Source organism: Atractosteus spatula, chromosome 7 (assembly GCF_055471065.1).
Source record: "Atractosteus spatula isolate fAtrSpa1 chromosome 7, fAtrSpa1.hap1, whole genome shotgun sequence".
In the NCBI taxonomy this organism is placed as follows: Eukaryota; Metazoa; Chordata; class Actinopteri; order Semionotiformes; family Lepisosteidae; genus Atractosteus; species Atractosteus spatula.
Window position 1 is genome coordinate 5,860,818 of NC_142712.1, and position 18,277 is coordinate 5,879,094.

The window sequence follows — 18,277 nt, forward strand, 5'->3', positions numbered from 1 at the left end:
TTCAATCAGCAATGAGAAATCTGCATATAAGCATATAAGGACAAGCATCTGTGCTATACATGTTGGCACAATAGCAAATGATAAGCAACTCTTAATTCTGTTTATCAGAAACAGTAAAAATGCCGCGCTGAAGATCTGTCCAGTGCCAGGTTCTAATCTAGCAAAATTAATCCCTTCCTGAAGACTCTAAAAAAGGTTCTGAAAACTCCACATGTATTAATTATTAACAAGGCTAACAGACCTTGGACATGTTCATTTGACTAATGAGTCAGGGAAATGAGCTCAAAGCTCACCTGCTCAGAGCAATCAGTCAGTTAGCTGTGCAGCAGCTACTTAATAATAATAATAATAACTCTCTGAATATGCAGTGAAATCCAGCTGAGTAACAGATTGCAACGAGGAGCTGTTTTTAAATGAATAGATGAGCTGCATCCAATATACAGTAGTTTTACGACGCAACTACTGCCATGGACGCAGCACAGAGCCACACTTTTAAACAACAGGCAGGAACTGAATCAAATTTTAATGAAGGTAGGATCAGTCTGTTGGCTTTGGTCCCTTTCTTTCACATTGAAAATCAATACGGAGGAGAACAATATCAGTAAGAAATCTAACCATCTGAAATCATCCCCTTCTTTTCCATTCTTAGTGCCTGACAGCAGCAGTGTCAAAGGAAATGCTGAGCTGAAGTGTGCAGCTCTGCACTGACTGCAAGAGAGCCTGCAGTGCCTTTTTCTTCTAAGGGTCTGCCGTGATACACCATGACAAAAGAAGCATGCTGTAGTAGAGCACTATAGAATTAGACAAAAGCACACACAGCTATGTTAAACCGCAATACACAATGGGAGAAAACACGCTAAAATACAAATACCTGTGTGCACAGTGTGTGAGCAAATCTTTTTCAACTGCAAAGTGACCATGCAAAATCGATCACAGCAAAATGTCACAAGGACTTAACCGTATTCTCGGGAATGAAAAAGTATTTCCAGTGATGATTACTCAGTAATGTGTGCCTAAACGGATGCAGTACAAAGGTCACTGACTGGGCTGAGATAAAAGATGTGTAGCGTTTTTTGAAGGCCTGTCACTGAGTGGGTATCATTGCTTTGAGAGTCTGAGTTTCTCCACTAGAGAGCTACAGATATTGCTTAATGGCAGCACAAATCCAAAACGAGAGGTTTGGCAACTGATATCATGAGTAAAAAGATAGTAAAGATTATTTTATCAGATTGATACCAGGTAGGAATGCATGCCAAAAACATTTTTATGGATGCCATTTTTGATGGATGCAGACCACACACCATTCCAAGCCCAGGATAATGCCTTTTAGTACTTTTTATTTACACATATGAAATAATGTTTCAGGTCCATGGCATTAGATTCAGATAGCAGTACTAAAGTTATCCCAGACAAACTAGTGATAGACATACTACTCTGGATCAGAGGCAATGGGCAGACCTTTCACTGATATGTTACGTTTGTTGTTGCACTCACTGTTGTTGAATTAATATACCATTCCTGCTGTGTTATTGTTTCATAATTGCCTAGAATGACTGATTACACAGACTGAGACATACAGAAATTAGAAATGAAACAATGACAAATTTAAGAACATGATAAGGAACAGATACGCTACATAGAAGATAAACCAGTGGCTTGGTTATAGCACTTAGTGTTGCAATGATCAAGTGACACATAATAGTGGGTACAATGTTGGTCACAACTGGAATCAGTCCAGAGAACACCAATCAGATACATTCCGGAGCTTGAAGGAACGTCTTGAACTGACAGCCTGAAAGAAATTAATCTTTGAAGTCTTGCACAGAAAAAGCAAAAAGCACAGCAAACTTCTTCATCAACAGGAAAACATGACCCAGAGAAGACGAGTGTTACATGGAAGTGCATTTAGAATCAAATACTGTACATAAGACACATGTTTAGAGCTGTGGGCTGTGGGCTGAGCCACATTATCCAACCATTTTTGAAGCCTATACTCTTCCAAGAAAAAAACTGTAGAATGGAATCATTTAGCTCTATTAAACAAGTTATAAGAGCAGAATGGTCTCCCCTTAATTGTAACTGTTCTTATATTCTCATTTAGGGTGATAGAACTATTTATTAAGGTGTTGGAGTAGAGTATCGCTCTGTACTCAGACAAACAGAACTATAACACAATGCTACATGCACTAATGGCTCTCTCACTTTATAACAAATTTAAAAGGTAAACAGCACTCAGCAAGATAAGATGGCACTGTAATTATTTAACACTACTCTGAAAAAATGATAGAAGAGACAGCAGTGCACTAGTCTTTGCTATTAAACAGAGGGATCTGCAGCTCTAAGCCTGAAAGTTTCATTCTATCTTAGCACTGATTCAATGCCATCCAGGAAACCCTACCTAACTGTAACAATTAGTAACAATTTCTGTATCTCTGCTTTCACCTAGAAAAAATGCAATTCATGCAAAAAATATGGAGCATTTACACACCAAAATATTTACAAATTCCAGCACGTATCCTCATTTTTACCTGACAAATACTCTAGGTCCAGCAGAATCTTATGTGTGGGTTAGTACTGGGGCCATGTAGTTTTTATGGACACACTGGTAGTATAATATTCCACAAAAACCCTCAGGACTGCATTGCTTTTTTGTCACAAAGCAAGTTCAGTTTTTCAAATGCTCCAAGTATTTCATTTTCTCAATGTTTGCAAACAGTTTTATCTACAAGAGACCTTCCCTAAAGGCTTGCAGACACAGCTTCAAAAAAACCAAAATTGAGAACATCAATCCAGGTCTAGTTTATAAAACACTGACATGTTTCCCCCTGATCCATACTCTGTACAACAGATATAAAATGTATATAAACTTGTATTTGGGAGGTACAAAAAGCTAATTTTGCTTTGAAGTGAAAAGTTTTAAAATTACTCTTAATCTTACTACTCTATAAAGACCAATAAAGACTGGGTAGTTCATCTGTACAAACTTCTCAAACATGTGGCTTGACTTCCAGTTACTGTATACAGCACATTGGAGCAGACAGAGAGATGCTGTGGTGCACTTCCGACAAAAGAAAACAGAATATATTGATAAGTCTGGAGATTGCTACATAGGAGCTTCAATTATGCTTGTTCCTACAACATATAGTTAATAAAAGTGCACAAGCTGGCAATAACCTAGGTGCTTAGTGAGGATGAAGAAGAAAGAGGTACATTAGAGTGATATACTGTATAATACATTGTGGTGGAGTAGGAGTCTAACGGACAATGTTCTGCTTTGTTAGAAAAAAAGAAGGCCTTTAATCTCAATGACCAGTCAATAAGTTCTTAAAAATAGACCTCCACTTTGGAATTAAACTGAAAACAATGCAACAAACATAAGGCACAGAAATAAAGCGCACTAATGGCCTACACTAATGGGCACTGAGTGCTTCAAAAGTAGTTGAATTTTCAATCTATAGTGCTCATTCAGCCATTTTTAAAACCGAAAGCAGAATATGAGCTATATATAAGAAAATAACAGGCTTTATTGCATTATGATAATACCTCAAATGTTTTTTGTGGCTGTCGTGTCTCTTCCACATCTCTCTGGGATACGTGTAATTTGTGCTGTCTAGCTACATGGTGGCAATGGTGGCAACTACAGGGCTGACTGGCTGCACAGGGGTCAAGCCTTAGAGACACTGTTCGAGCCTGGTGAAAAGCGCATTCTCCGTTAGTCTGCCGAGACGCTCTCCAGGTGGGCTCCTTATACATCTCTTACATTAAGTGCTCCAATGGTGTCAAACAGGGATTTGGATTAACAGTTCTGTGCTTAACACACAGAGTGGGTGCACGTGACAGAGAATCCTCCTCTTCCTATCTCAGTGTGCCTCACATGATCAAGTGTGATCTAAACTGCCAGCCTCAGTGAAGTTTATGGCTCAGAGAAGGGGGTGGCACAGAAGCCCCAGGATGAATACATAGACACAGTAAATGCAGCTCTCTGGACTAAGCACAATTTTTATAATTCGATTTTAAATCTAATAAGAACATGATCGTTATATTTTTAAGCTTTTATTCAGCTACAGAAGTCAGTTGAGAACAAATTCTTTGGTCTTGGAGAACACCCACACCAGAAGCAATTGCTTCACTGTCATCAGCTAGCACGCCTGCGATGAGTGTTCTTCCATCTTTTTGTGTGTATGTAAGAATTAAAACTAGTGAATGTGAGACGTTTTGTGTGAATGAAAGAGATAAAACTAGTGAATGTGAGATGTTTTGTGTGTATGTGAGAGATAAAACTAGTGAATGTGGGAGCGTTTTGTGTGTAAGAGCTTAAACTAGTGAATGTGAGACGTTTTGTGTGTATGAAAGAGATAAAACTAGTGAATGTGAGACGTTATGCATGTATGCGAGATGAAACTAGTGAATATGAGAGCATTTTGTGTGTATGAAAGAGATAAAACTAGTGAATATGAGAGCGTTTTGTGTGTAAGAGCTTAAACTAGTGAATGTGAGACGTTTTGTGTGTATGAAAGAGATAAAACTAGTGAATATGATAGCATTTTGTGTGTAAGAGCTTAAACTAGTGAATGTGAGACGTTATGTGTGTATGTGAGATAAAACTAGTGAATATGAGAGCGTTTTGTGTGTATGAAAGAGATAAAACTAGTGAATATGAGAGCGTTTTGTGTGTAAGAGCTTAAACTAGTGAATGTGAGAAGTTTTGTGTGTATGAAAGAGATAAAACTAGTGAATGTGAGAAGTTTTGTGTGTATGTGAGATAAAACTAGTGAATGTGAGACGTTTTGTGTGTGAGAGATAAAACTAGTGAATGTGAGAAGTTTTGTGTGTATGAAAGAGATAAAACTAGTGAATGTGAGACGTTTTGTGTGTGAGAGATAAAACTAGTGAATGTGAGATGTTTTGTGTGAATGCGAGAGGTAAAGTTTGAATAATGGCCTAAACGGCACCTCAGAGAGTGTTACTGAAGCCCTTCTGCCCTTTGGGCAGCTTCACACATTCTCACTCTTCAGCCACGATCGGAGCTGCTGCATGTCTTCTGACGTGATGATATTCATCCTGCCGGGCATGTTTTATTCAACACTCAGTTCTGGGCAATGGGCTATATCACTCATTTCAACATCATCTGCTACCTGTTGTACTACATGCCTTAGAGCTCCTTATACAGTCAGTATCTGTTGTACCAATTGTTGTTACTCAAACAGTACAGTTTGAATAAACAGCTGCTAGAGCATAACAGCAAAACAGCACTTTACACGTAGTATTCAGATTACCATAGAAACATTAATCACAAATGTTCGATAAGGAAGCCTTTTTTCAACTAAATGTAAATTATCTTAAAACAATACTTCACTGTTGCAAGGTTGTAAAACTAGACCTATGGCATTTTTTTTTACATCCAGCTTTTGCGGTAAACATACTATTTTGTTTTCTTTTATTCCACGCACTTTTACGTTATATACGGAGACATACAGTACTCAATAGGATTCGAAGTTTTTTGAAGTTGCTGTCAGTTACTGCCCACTGATACCACTGCGGGAGCCACAAAGGAGATAGTCTGTCCTAGTTATCTTTCACTGGGAGGGAATTAGCACGATTTTGTCAAGGTTTTAGCGTTCACTGTAACAGTTGCAAAGGCCGGGAGGCATGAGCCTAACCGACATGACGAGGGCGTGAGGTCGGTCCTGCCGAGGATGCTAACGAAGTCTGCTCCAACGAAACGACAAAATCGCTACCTATTAACCCCAAACAAATCAAATCAGAAACTACGATCGGAAGCACGCGTGATTTAAACCTAGTGTTCGCAAAACCTAGTGTCGCGAAAAGTACGTATCCGCGATCGGCCTGCGGGTCATTTTTAAAAAAAAAAAGCGGCCACAAACACAAAACAAAAGTCTCCAGAAGTGTTGTTAATTTCATTAAAACACACAAACAAACCCGAAGAAGGCCCCACAGCCGAAACGTTGTGTTTCCTCTCTTCTCTATTCAGTAACGGAATAAACCCGTTACTTGCTCCTTTGCAACGGCAACAAACTGCGGGGTTGAGAAAAAGTGGGACTTCATCGTCTACACTGATGACGGCGAGGGCAAAGGCTGGGTCCGGGCTCGCCTCACCTGACGTGGTTGTCGCAGAACTTGGTGAGCTGCGGCTGGTTCAGGACGAGGGTCCGAGCCGCGGCGTCGAGCGGGTCGGCCTGGGACGTGGTGCCGGACATCTCATCCTCCGCTTTCCGGTAGCCCGAGGACAAACAGGTGGGTCCTGCCTCGGCGCAGTTGGGTGGGATGGGCCAGCGGGAGAGGAGAGCAGGCAGGCAGGCAGGCAGGCAGGGAGATGGCGAGAGAGAGAGAGAGAGGAGGGAGGAGGGAGAGACAGAGAGAAAGAGAGAGAGAGAGAGAGGCGGTCAGACCCCTGTCGGAACGTGCCGCGGTGACAAACGCACCGTCGCTAAGTGATGCTGAGCGCACTCCCCCCCCCCACCTGCGCTGGATGACATGCTCCCGACAAGCGTCCCCCCCTTTTCCGGCCGCTCAGAAAGCGACACCACCGCCAGCTGTGCCCAGAGGGGGGGGGGACCCCCGTGCGAATAAAGAAACCTGCTGATGGAGGCACTATAGCGCGGACATGTACGCCACGCTTTTGTTGTGGGGCTTGTTTATTTATATTGAACGCGCTCCTCTCCGCTACCGCCTCTCAGGCAGCGGAGGCTCAGTTCCATCGGGGGGGGGGGCGGGTTGATGATGACAGGAGTCGAAGCACGATAATAGGCAGCATCGCACAACGATAGGCTTTGCCACCACCCCCCCCCCCTTCCCCAATTATTCCTCCCATCTCCTCCTCCTCCTCCTCTTCCTCTCTCCGGCACTCGTGAAGCCGCCGGCGCTCGCCTCCTCCCTGCGAGCTCAGCTCCGGGAGCGCCGCTTCCACCCTCGGGCACCGAGAGGTGATGAATAATGAAGAGCGTCCTCCGCGCAGGCAGGTTCGGGGGAGAACAGGGGCCTGGTTTACCCAGCTGCCGCAGGCCGGCAAGAGGCGAAGAGTGATGGAGCCGACAGGAGAGATCCCCTCTGCTGCTCCGCTCACACGCCCTGTCGCTGAGGGTGCCACCGGGGCTAGACGCTCGCTCGCTCGATCGCTCTCGGCCCCCGCTAGCGTGCTCCCCTCGGAGCTCAGGGGCTAGCCTTCAGCCCTTTTAAAGGGCTCCCCGCCTCTCCAAGGATGCTCTCCTCTCCGGGGCGGCCAGGTTTACAGTTTCAATCCATTATGCATGAAGGCGAGAAGCCGGGGGGAATCAGGCTTCCGAGCGCCCTCCTCCCGAATCCCGCTGTTTTGCTGCTGTCGCCGTTTGAAATAATAATAATAATAATAATAATAATAATAAAAAGACATTTGACCTGACTTGAGGAATAATCTGATTTCATGTCATCTAACAGTTCGAAGGGGGACTGTTAACCCTTGACTTTGTAAGTCGACGTTTTTGCGGATTCCAAGTACCGAGACACTTGGTCATTTTCCCGTTTCCAGACGTTACAAACGTAATTATTTTTTATTTTGTTTTGGAGGCTCGCTTTTGAAACGCCACAAATCTGGCGATCCAAATGACTTTTTTTCCCCGCTTTTAAAGTTTCACAGTACTGTAACGCACACGGCCGCCTTTGCAGGTTGAGCGAGCCGGCTTTCCAGCGCGGTGACGTCACCGCCCTTCCCCGTGAATAGCAGGGACCTCAGCCGCTGGGCTGAGGGGAGATCTCCCTTTAGTTTCCCTTTAGGTCCCTGTTGAGTGACGCCGGAGGCCCGGGTTCGAGTCCCCAGCGGTGGGGGGCCGACCTGAGGCGGCAGCGGCGAGGGCGCATACCCACGTGAACCCGAGAGCGCTTCAGTATATTCTTTTACTGATGCGCATTTGCCTCTGGAAAACCTTTAATTATATATCATGGCGTTAAAGGGTTAAGGATTCGGGCCATTACGTTAATAATTAATAAAAGCAATAACACTTAAAGAGATGAACAAAGGTTTTATACCACTCAGACGTGTACTTAAAATAACGAAGCGATGTATCGTTGACAGAGAGGCAGTGTGAAGGACGCGTGTTTCCCCTCGCTGGGTTATAATCCCACAGGAGCTGAAGAACACGCGGGCGGGGAGGGGGTCAGGACTCGCTTCCTGTACCCCGAACGGAGAAGCGCTGTCTCCAGCAAGTGCAGACGAACAGCTTTCTGCGGGAATAGCATGCTGGGCTCGACTTCAAGAGCTGCTACTCCCTTTAGAACAGCATCTCATCAACTGCATCACCAGCTACGACAGACTCTTTCCAAGCCATCTCAGCCCATCAGGCCTTGCCTCTGCCTACCAAGTCACCTCTGGCGCAGGCACATGCACTGCACATGTCAGTCCGCATGGTCCAAAGTGATGTGCTAACAACCAGCAAAGGTATTACACATGATTTGACATCTTCAGTCACACGTGCTCCTTTTCCCCACTTCAAGTCAAGCTTGAAGCATTCTTCAGAGTTCGAGCAGGACATGGACGTTGCATGCACCAGTAAAGACAGGCACACCTACACAGCCCACAGCTTTGCTGCCGCTGGGTATGGTGGCAGGGTTTGAGCAGGCATCCTCAAACATGCATTGTTCTCCAGTGCAATCTGCTTCCCCAGTCCTCCGTCTGAGCAGGGATCCGTCTTCCTGTTCTGTTTACAGGGATGAGGCATGGCCCCAGGAGCACACTGTAAACCATCATTGGAGATAAGCAGTGTCTGTATTATACATTACAGACCAGTACCATCCATCTACAATTATATAAAGCTTGGGCCCGTGCCCATGTGCAACAGAAATAAGTACAAACAAATTCAATGTAGTGAGTCTTCCCAACACTTCGATCTTGCAAATCTGCAGTAGTGTAACACATTTTCTCATCAAATGTCCGTCCTATACAGACAATTCAAACAGAGCTGTCTGCTTCAAAGCTGCCCTTCTGAGGCAAGGAAGATAAAAAAATAAATAAAGTAAACTTAAATCTACTGCACAGGGTCTCTCCAAAGAAGACCTCACTATAATCCAAAGCTCAAATGTCCCACACGTCTAGAAAGCAGGACGTGCACTTGTCCCTAACGGGTGCAGCTCTTTCACAGAGACCTTTTCTTTTTGTTATCTTTCCCCCTGGAGCACACATGGGCAGAAAACAATGTACCACGAAGGCCCTGATGGGCAGAGAGGCGCAGAGATCTTCCAGCAGGAGGTGGGAAAGGTGGAGCACTGTGACAGGAGGGCACACAGACCAGGCGTGCACACAGGGGGTGAGGGCAGGCCTTCTTTGTCCCAGCTCTGACTGATGAGGAAGGAGAGACAATGCCCTGGAAGCTGGTTCAACAGATAAACCTGTGTGTGTGCTGGCCGGCCAGCCGCAGGCGAACGGGTGTGTGGATCCCCTAGTCTGTCATCAGCAGGCTTGTGAACAGACCCCCGACTGCACACACAGCTGGGAATACAACCTTGAAAAGCAAAAAGCCATAAACCTTGTGTGCCGTTGGTACTTATCTTCACCGGCTGATCTATTAAAAGTCCGGAGAACAGTCAATGGGGCTTAGCCAGGCAACAAAACCCTTGCAACATCTGCCTGATTCAATGCAATAAACCTTTTTCTGGGCAGAAGAATGACATGGAAAAATGGGTGCTCATGCAGTTTTCAGTGCTCATGGCAGCAGGACTTCACTCAACGTAGTTTTGCTAGTTTCTTTTGTAGGTAATGTAATATAATTGTATTTTTAGTGTGCTGTTGGTGGGATAAAATGCGTTTTCTTCACCTTTCATTGTGCACTTTAGTGAGATCTGAAGCAGATCTACCTATAGTGCAAATAAAGAATCAGGTTTCTATCGCCGTTCATGTGCTGGTTTCCCTCTAATGACCTGTTTCAGCTGGTTCTCTCTTTCCCTCTCTTCGGTGCTGACAGATCAAAGCCAGCCAGCACAGGCGCCCTGAGAGGACACTCCTTGTTCTGAGCTTTCTTTCCGATCCTATCTTCACAGCAGAGCTGCACAAAAAGATTTCTCCATTGTCTGAATTCCACTTACTGTGCATGAAAGAAATCTAAAAGTTTAACCAAAGGGGTCATGCGTCCTTCTAGAATAACTCCTCCGAATCCCGAATCATTATTTTGCACAGCTGTCCCCGAGACAGACACAACCTAAAGAAAACAGAGGTTACGGCCCCTGGACCAGCACACCTCGCCCACGGTGCACAGTATTTCTAAAGTCACTAGAGCTCTGCTGTACAAAAGAACCTATTGAAGACCTCCGTTTCTACAGACAATCAGAACACCTCTACAGAAACCTTCAGATTCGTTTTGTAAGGGACATCTAATGTACATCTACACCTTCAGCAGAAAGATCCATCTGAAAATCCTTTCTGTACAGAGTAAGAAGGTAGAAAACAGCACACATCAACACTGTACTGCATGGTACAGAGTAGCAAAGTAAATCACAGTGTGTAAGATCAGGAAACCACAGGGTCAGTACAGCACTGCATGGTACCGGATGAAGGTTCAGCAAACTACAGGGTAGTTCAGCGCCGCGCTGACAGTGACAGGCTCTAACTCCTCCTCCCGAGAAGGACTAAGTGCAAGCACTGCCCGTCAGCCTCTGCAGGATTAGATTTAGACCAGTTAAGACTCTGTGCACGTGCCGCTCCTATCATGGCACAAAAGCCATGCCGGTCTTCACCCCGTCTGTGCCAAGGGGTGGGTGGCAAGAAAGGTAGTTACCTATGGAGCCCCGTCCCCGCAGGTGCCTGCCCACCCGCGGCATTGGCGAATGTCTCCCAGCCGTCAGCCCCTCGGACGCGGCGTCTCCGGCTGAGCGGAGGTCTGGAAAGCTGATTAGAGCTGCCACTCCCCCGCCTAATCCTGCCACTTCCGCAGCACTCCCTGTAATCCGCCGCCGGGCCCGGCGCCCCCAGAGGCAGCGGGGCACACAGGGGGGAACACGGGGACAGAGAGGGAGCTGGGAGTGCCAGCTCAGCCTCGCCACCCTGGACCCGAGCCAGGGAGCCGGCAGGGCAGAGGTCTGGATCGCAATCACACAACCAGCACAGTTCTTATATCTCCCACCCCCCTGACAGAGCTCGGCTAAGAAGCCGAAGAGTGGTGAGCTACATCTCCTACGCTGACAGACTGAAGGAAGGGAATCGTTTTAGTCCTGAACTGAGAAGACCACCAGGGGGCCTCCTCAGATCAGACAACGTGAACCACAGGACGCAAGCGGAGACTTCGCTGAAGTGTATTCACAGCAGAAATCGGGAGGCACTTCTTCACCCAAAGAAGGTGTATGAAAACAAAAAACTAAGTACACTGTCAAAGCTGGTACCCTGGCTTCCTTTAAGAAACAGCTGGGTGATATCCTTGGATCAACTAGCTACTATCAAAAGGGCTGGATGAGATATTTGTTATGTTCAGTCAGTGTCTAAGAACATCTGCCCGTCATCCAGACAGCCAAGGCAGAGATGGCTGAAACACTGTAGCGCAATCAATCACTGCCTAGCCTCCAGAGAATCAGGAAGACTGATCCTCTTCACCAGAAACCCTGAGCTGAATCAACAATCCTACACTAGTGTGGCTTTCTCTGCAGTAAATGCAATATTTTTGCATCAGGTCTGCATTCACCAGCACTAGCTAAAGGGGAGGATGGGAAAGAAGATGGTCTCTTATAAAGAACGTTAAGGTCAGAAATTTAGAACCTGTTTTTCTACAGACCTCTGACGATGTGCCAGAGCTGTGGCACATTACACCAGTGCAGGCCTAGCTCGTCAAACCCAGTAAATCACACCCGTGATCCCTAAGAAAGAAAAACCTGCTCACTCTCCTAAACCCTTCCCGATGAGCAAAGCGAAAAAACTAAATCAAAACTGGGGAAACAGCAGCACCTGAGCTCTTACTAAGGAGAGATTAAGAGCCATTCCCAACCCCCTTAATCTAACCTCTATATCCAATACTGGATCGCAGGGGAGCCAGAGCCCATCCCCACAAGCAAGAGGCGCAAGGCAGGATACACCCTGGACAAGACGCCGGCCCGTCTCTCCCAAAATCCTGACTTCAACATCTCAATAGAAATTTCACAGTGGGCCCTGGATAGAGGACAGGATTCAAAATAAAAGTAAGAAAACCGCTGTGTTGCCTAAACATATTGAGCAGAAGATGCCTGCTCTATTGCTTCTGATAAAAAAGCAAGCTGTTTTTGTTTCCAGTTAGTCAGCGCTGGTGCTCTGTAGCCACAATGAAGGTTTGATAGTCACATGCCAACCCGAGCAAATGCACACAAACATGCAGTGTTGTCACCCATGCATGCACTACTGCAATTCCAGATTGTGACTGAGCAGGTCTGTTCCGATACTGAGCAGTGTGCAGTGACTCCACATTCTCCTTGTTAGTGAGGCAGCTATGGAGGTGAAACTAGAGGACATTGGAGCCCAGTAAATGACTAAGATGGAACATAAATATATAAACTTGCACACTATTTTGGGGTGTGTCTGAGAACACGGCATATATTTTTAATGCACCCATTGTAGCATACTAGTACTATAAATAATGCAAAATAATGGTGTCTTGTAAAAACACCCTGATGAACCCAATCAGCTGTGAGCAGATGGCACTGTCCTCTGTGAAACGCTGTCCCCTCCATGCAGTGTGGGTCTTGGCTGAGGGCTGCTGTATTGTAAAGAGGAGGGCAGAGAAGGCGCATGCAGTTCTAATGTCAGTCCCCATTCCCGACAGACTGTGGCCAGGCCCCTCCCCGTGCACTCACGTTTATCAAACGTCCCAGGAAAGCGCTTATCTGACATCCTTGAGCATATCCTGGCTCCCATACCTTCTTCATCACTTTGGGGAGAGAGGCAAGCAGTGTCCTTGCTAAGCCTGGCCAATACTAATTGCTCTGAAAGGGAAACGAGGCCAAAATGACATGAACAACAAGAAAAAGAAACAGGAATCAATGTCTATTCCTTTTTAGCATTTGTCTAGTATGAACAAGGTTAACGTTACCACTCCGATCAGTCACTTATCACCACTTAAATTTACAGCCCACAGATGAAGACGACCTTTGACAAAGTCAAGGATGCATTAGAAATGTGCTCTAAATGGAGACCTGCTTCAAGGCTCCTTCGAATACCAAAGACATCCCTCCAGCCCAGCTAAAGCCAGCCGAGACTTAATGGAGACTCTGCTGTGACTGTCTACACACTGAAAAGACATGCTCTTTGTGAAACAAATCTTGTTTTCTGACCAGAAAAATAAAGTTAAAAAAGACAATGTAGTGACCCAGATGTTGGGAATTTGACATTAAGTGAAATATTTTTTTTCAAAAGGCGTTTGGAGACTGTTCAGTTTGTATGTCTGTCAGCTTTGATTCAGTGCACTGCCACGATGATAAACACCCTCTCCTCTTCCTGCCCCACTCAGGCCAGCTCTTCCTGGGGAAGTCATGCAGTTCTGCCCCCCTCTGCAGTCTCATTAGCTGTGGTTACGAACTTACCTGCCAACCTTAAATGGAAATCAAGGTTGCTGTAAATCCCTCTGACCTCCTGTCCAAGTGCAGGACATTCAAAAACCCCGCTTAGCTCCCCCGCACTGTATCCTTCCCATGGTCCCCTCTTATGAAAAGCGTTTACTTGTAGTGTTGCAGGAGCCATTCGCTGGGATCCGAGGTGTTGCTAGGCAACCACAATCCTACTCGGACACAGTCCGCGCAGCGTCCCCCGGTGCAGACCCTTCCCTTCCGCGTGCTAACAAACGCTGCCAGCTGTCGAACCCATGCTCGCTCCGCGGGCCTCACTCTGCCCTGCCTGCTCCCTCCTCCGATTCTCGATTCCTCCTCTTCCCTGTCCCCCGTCCCACAGCTGGCTCTCATTGTGACTGTCCGCTTCTGTCTCCCACCGGAATGCTATCCGCTGCTCCAGCCTCAGCCTTCGGCACTACGGCACGTAGTTCTGACACTGCGTCCAGCTACTGTTTTAGACACCGTAACAGCGAACCTTTCCAAGACGCAACAACAACACTGATATAGTCAGTGGGTATCGGGGAGCTCTTGCAATGCTACTTGGATTGGCACCCTGCATTCGGGATTCTGTTCGGAATTACGATATTCTGGATCACACAACACACTGAAACAGAAACAACAGCCCGCGACTGCGAGCTTCATGCTCAACAGGACACGCAACCAGAAAGATAAGGTAAAGGAGCTTACAATACCGAACGTTCATGAAGAGTTCTTGTTCGGATCCTAAAATAATTACACTGTGCAGCAGACTGAACCCCATCTATCAAGAGCTAAAAGCCTTATTTCTAACTCGGTTTGGCACAATGAAGTGTCGGAGGCCTCTTTCTTATTCCCTGAAATCCCACTACCACTCCAGAAAGAATATTAGGTTCTAGCTTGCGGCCAGAAGACTTAGTCAGTGATAAATCCCTGCCCCAGTCATTAAGGGCCCTGAGGTAACGAGGGTTAACGTCTGGCAGGAATCAGGGCGCCCCAGTCTTGGCACAATTAACATTTCAGGTCTGCTGTGTGGTGCTGAGGCTGACAAACATAGCCCGCCCTGCCCCTGGTGGACAGACTGCTGTTGGACACCCTCAGGGTGGTTTTCTGGATCGGTGGGATCTCTTAATACCTGTGGAACTCCAGGTACAACCTTCAGGTAGGTGAGTGTAACCCACAGTTTAGGTTACATCATGATCATTTTAATTCATTGAAATATGTAATATGTTAAACAGCTGTTTACAATAAACATTAAAACCAGGTATCTGAATCATGGCACTTTATACGCACAAAGTGAATATATACTGCATATATCGGCTCTGTGCTTCTTGTGTTCATTATGGATCGCTCTATGGTCCTTCAACAAAAAAGGCCAGACTGCTCTAAGCTGTCAGCTATTGTGGTCAGACAAACAGACACATTGCAGGGCACTCTGGAGGGTGAGCAAAGACACAACAGGCACTACAGCAGGGCTCTGCAACACACAGACATCCTCTCTGGTCACAGGTCGCACTGTATCAGCCACAGGGGAAAAAGCTTGGCCTCTCCTTTTTTCACCCTCATCTAGGGTGTGATGTACAGTACTTAACACTGTTCTTTTTCTCTCACTGGCAGGTGAATGCAGCCAGGATGCATGGATGTGCTGTAAACACTGACGTGCTGGGAAGATCAGGGAGCTGCTGCTGTAGCAGAGGTGCACACACACAGACGGACTGGACCGAACACCCAGCTCCTGCAGGCCCGGGATCTGAGCCGCAGGCGGGCAGAGCACAACAGCATGGTGCCTCTCAAGACAAGAGCCGCCTCCGTTCTGCGGACAGGGAACGGCGAAGCGGGCCTCCATCCATCACAGGAGTGTTCGGTCTTTAAAGGGAACCGGAGATTCCCGCCAGGGGAGGTACGGGTTCCAGCCAAGGAAAACGGCACTCGTGTTCAGGAACTGCGACCTTCTGCTTGGTAAACATAAACTGCGTCCCGCACTACTGGCAATTGGCAGCACAGCAGGTCAGGACGGGGGCTCTGTGCAGGGCTGCAGACCGGGACAGCCTGGCGGACCTGGACTGGAGGTCAGGGTGGGACTGCACAGACACGGCAGACCTTTCTGGTCCGAGACCGGTCGTGAACGGTCTCCCTCAACTGTTCTGGGCAGGTTTTAGGGTCTGCTGGTGCTATATAGGACAGAAACTTCGGCCCTCTGCTCCGCCATCCTATCCTCCACCTCCCCCCCCCCCCCCAAAAAAAAAACACCATCCAAACACCGTGTGGCTGTTTCTGTAAAATGAGGGCACGCAGTGTACTTGGCGTCTAAGACTAACCCTTGTTGGCGCAGAGGCAGCGCCTGGGCCGCCGAGGTCGCTCTCCGAAGCGAAACCAGGTTAATACTCTGCAGGATCAGTGACGCAGGTGCCTGCAGGTGCCAAGAGCCTATTTCAATACGTTCTGACGGTAAGGAGGAAGAAAAAAAAATATCCCGTCGATCTGTTCTGCGGCTCTCAAGCTGCTCGGGGTGTATTTGCTCTCGCTCGCCTCCGACCCAAGCGGGTGTTACCGCTGTAGCTCAGCGGGGGGGGGTTATCTCCCGGTAGCTTAGCAACAGGTTGCAAAGCGCATCGTCGGAGAGCTGGCCACAGGGCGCCCCGCACAGGCACCGCCGTAGGGTTTGACACGGATTGTGTCAAGAGCACCCCGGCAGTTTTTTCCGAACACTTCAGTCAAGACCCCCGAGTTCGTGCCTGTAGCGACATGCCATGCGAAATGGGCTAGTTAGCTAATTTTCTCCCAGGCCAGGGCATGGCCCACGCCCCTTTCCCTCTCGACAGCTACGCGTCCCTCGGTCATGCACACTAATTTCCCGGCGCACTGCGCTGTAAACAGACTCCCAGCGAGGTTTGCCGTCCTAGCTGAGCGACAGCTAGGACGCTTTTCTGTCGTCGGCCCTACGCAACCCGCCTGAACACTGCGGAACCGCAAAAACGGAGGTGGATGTAGCCCTTTCTAGGTCGCTTCGGCGGTGACACTGCAGGCCTGACGTGCGCGTATGGCACTAAAAAAGCGCCCTGACGGACCCGTTTCACCCGTGTCTGCATGAGGCTCGGCGAGATTTTTCGTCGCCAAGAGACCGACCGGCGACACTCTGGGTATCAGAATAGCTGAATACCCGCAGGAGCGAGGGAGCGGGGGGGACGATGGCAGAAACCTAGAGGTTTTTTTAAAAAAACAGCACGAGAAACACATCCAGAGATCCACCCAAGTTCCGTACGTGGAACTGCGACACCCGTGTTATTCCGTGTGAATGTCTGTGGCGCTGAACACAAGGTGCCGCAGGACCGCAGTCAGCACACGCACGATGAAGGCGATATTGGAGGCAGGGGGTGGAATATTAAATGAATGCAACATTAATTCATTTGATAAGCATGATGCGACGCACCTTTCAGCGTACTGCCCCATATTTAACGACACCATCGTGTTTACTGGCACATACCACTGTAATGTATATATATATGTTTTTCCAAATCACACCGCCCCTCCCCGCCGCATCCCTCCTCCGCTAGTGCTATTTCTGTCCCCCTCTGTCTCACTCACCTCCTTCTGAGTGGATCTTCTTCGATTTCCTATTAAAATACATCTTGACGGGATCTCTCTCGAGGTGGGATCGCGTCGCAGACAAGCGGACATGCTCCTCGCTCGGGGGCCCGGCAGCCTAATGACGGGACGCCGGGTGCAGCACGGCGCTCCGGTAACAGCCCGTCATCGACACAGCCCGCTGATCAGAAAACCTCGCCATGACGAAGCGTGTTAGCCACGGCACCGTCGCATAATTACCCAGAGGCGGTCTGGGACGGGCAGATTAACTGTGTAGCGGACCGGAGTTGGCTAATGACAGAAGTGGCGTTCGTTAGACCGGCTATACCAACCAGAAGGGTGAACGCGCTCCGTCTCTCCAAAGCACAGCGCAGTCCAGCAGCTGCAGATCGAGGGGGAAGACCGTCAGCTGCTTCAGTAAACCCCAGTTCCTCTCTCACAATCACCACGTTTTTTTTGCTTCTTTTGCCCCCGTTTCACGTGTCTTTCAATGCTACATTGAATTAAAAGTGAAATTGAAATGCTAATTGAATCCTTTTGCTAAACTCCATGCTGAGAGCCTAAGGCTTACTGTTTTTTCTTTAATTGAATCGTTTAATTCTTTCTACATTCCCCTCCGTTTTGTTCAAACATGTTTTAAATGTCTTGTGTGCATTTTAAGGGCAAGACGTTCAATTGCCACTGATGAATTTGTTTTTTTTTTTTTAATATTCCAGTTTTTGTTTTTAAATCCTATTTATTCACACTTGTAAACCATCTTTACAAGCCATGCAATTTGTAATCAGCCATCAGATGTGTGTTATCTGTTATGAGAGGTCGCCAACCAACCGCTATACCATTACGGTACTGAGACTTCCATCTATTCGGCAAAATTCGCGATTCATCAGAAAATTACCATCACGTCTCAGTTCACTGCCAATCCAGGCCTTTGCCACAGCATTTTAAAAAAGCGGTTACCTGCTCTGCAAGTGTTCAATTAAAGTTCACTATTGCCAAGCGCAACCGGGTCTAGGGCGGTGCTGTGTAAGATTTAGGTCTCCTAAATCTTATCAATAATTGTTAGGAATAATTATCTGCCCCCCACCCGACTTCTGGCAACGCGATTTTAAAATGTGTGGACTTTTTTTTTTAAAAAAAAAGGTCAGGGCCTCGTACAGAACGAGTCGTGCGT

At 47.1% G+C, this 18,277-nt stretch overlaps 1 protein-coding gene across 1 annotated transcript in view; it reads right to left on the reverse strand.

Annotated features, from left to right (window-relative positions):
* The window catches only part of atp8a2 (ATPase phospholipid transporting 8A2), a 115,520-nt gene extending 97,976 nt beyond the window's left edge, over nt 1-17,544 (reverse strand). Inside the window, exons 1-3 of the mRNA XM_088920716.1 lie at nt 17,107-17,544; nt 12,796-12,924; nt 6,118-6,262 (exon numbers count right to left, since the gene is read on the reverse strand). Coding sequence (XP_088776842.1) covers nt 6,118-6,262; nt 12,796-12,924; nt 17,107-17,149 — 317 coding nt within the window. The 5' untranslated portion in view covers nt 17,150-17,544. The remainder of the gene's footprint in view (nt 1-6,117; nt 6,263-12,795; nt 12,925-17,106) is intronic.
* Nucleotides 17,545-18,277: the final 733 nt, after the last annotated feature.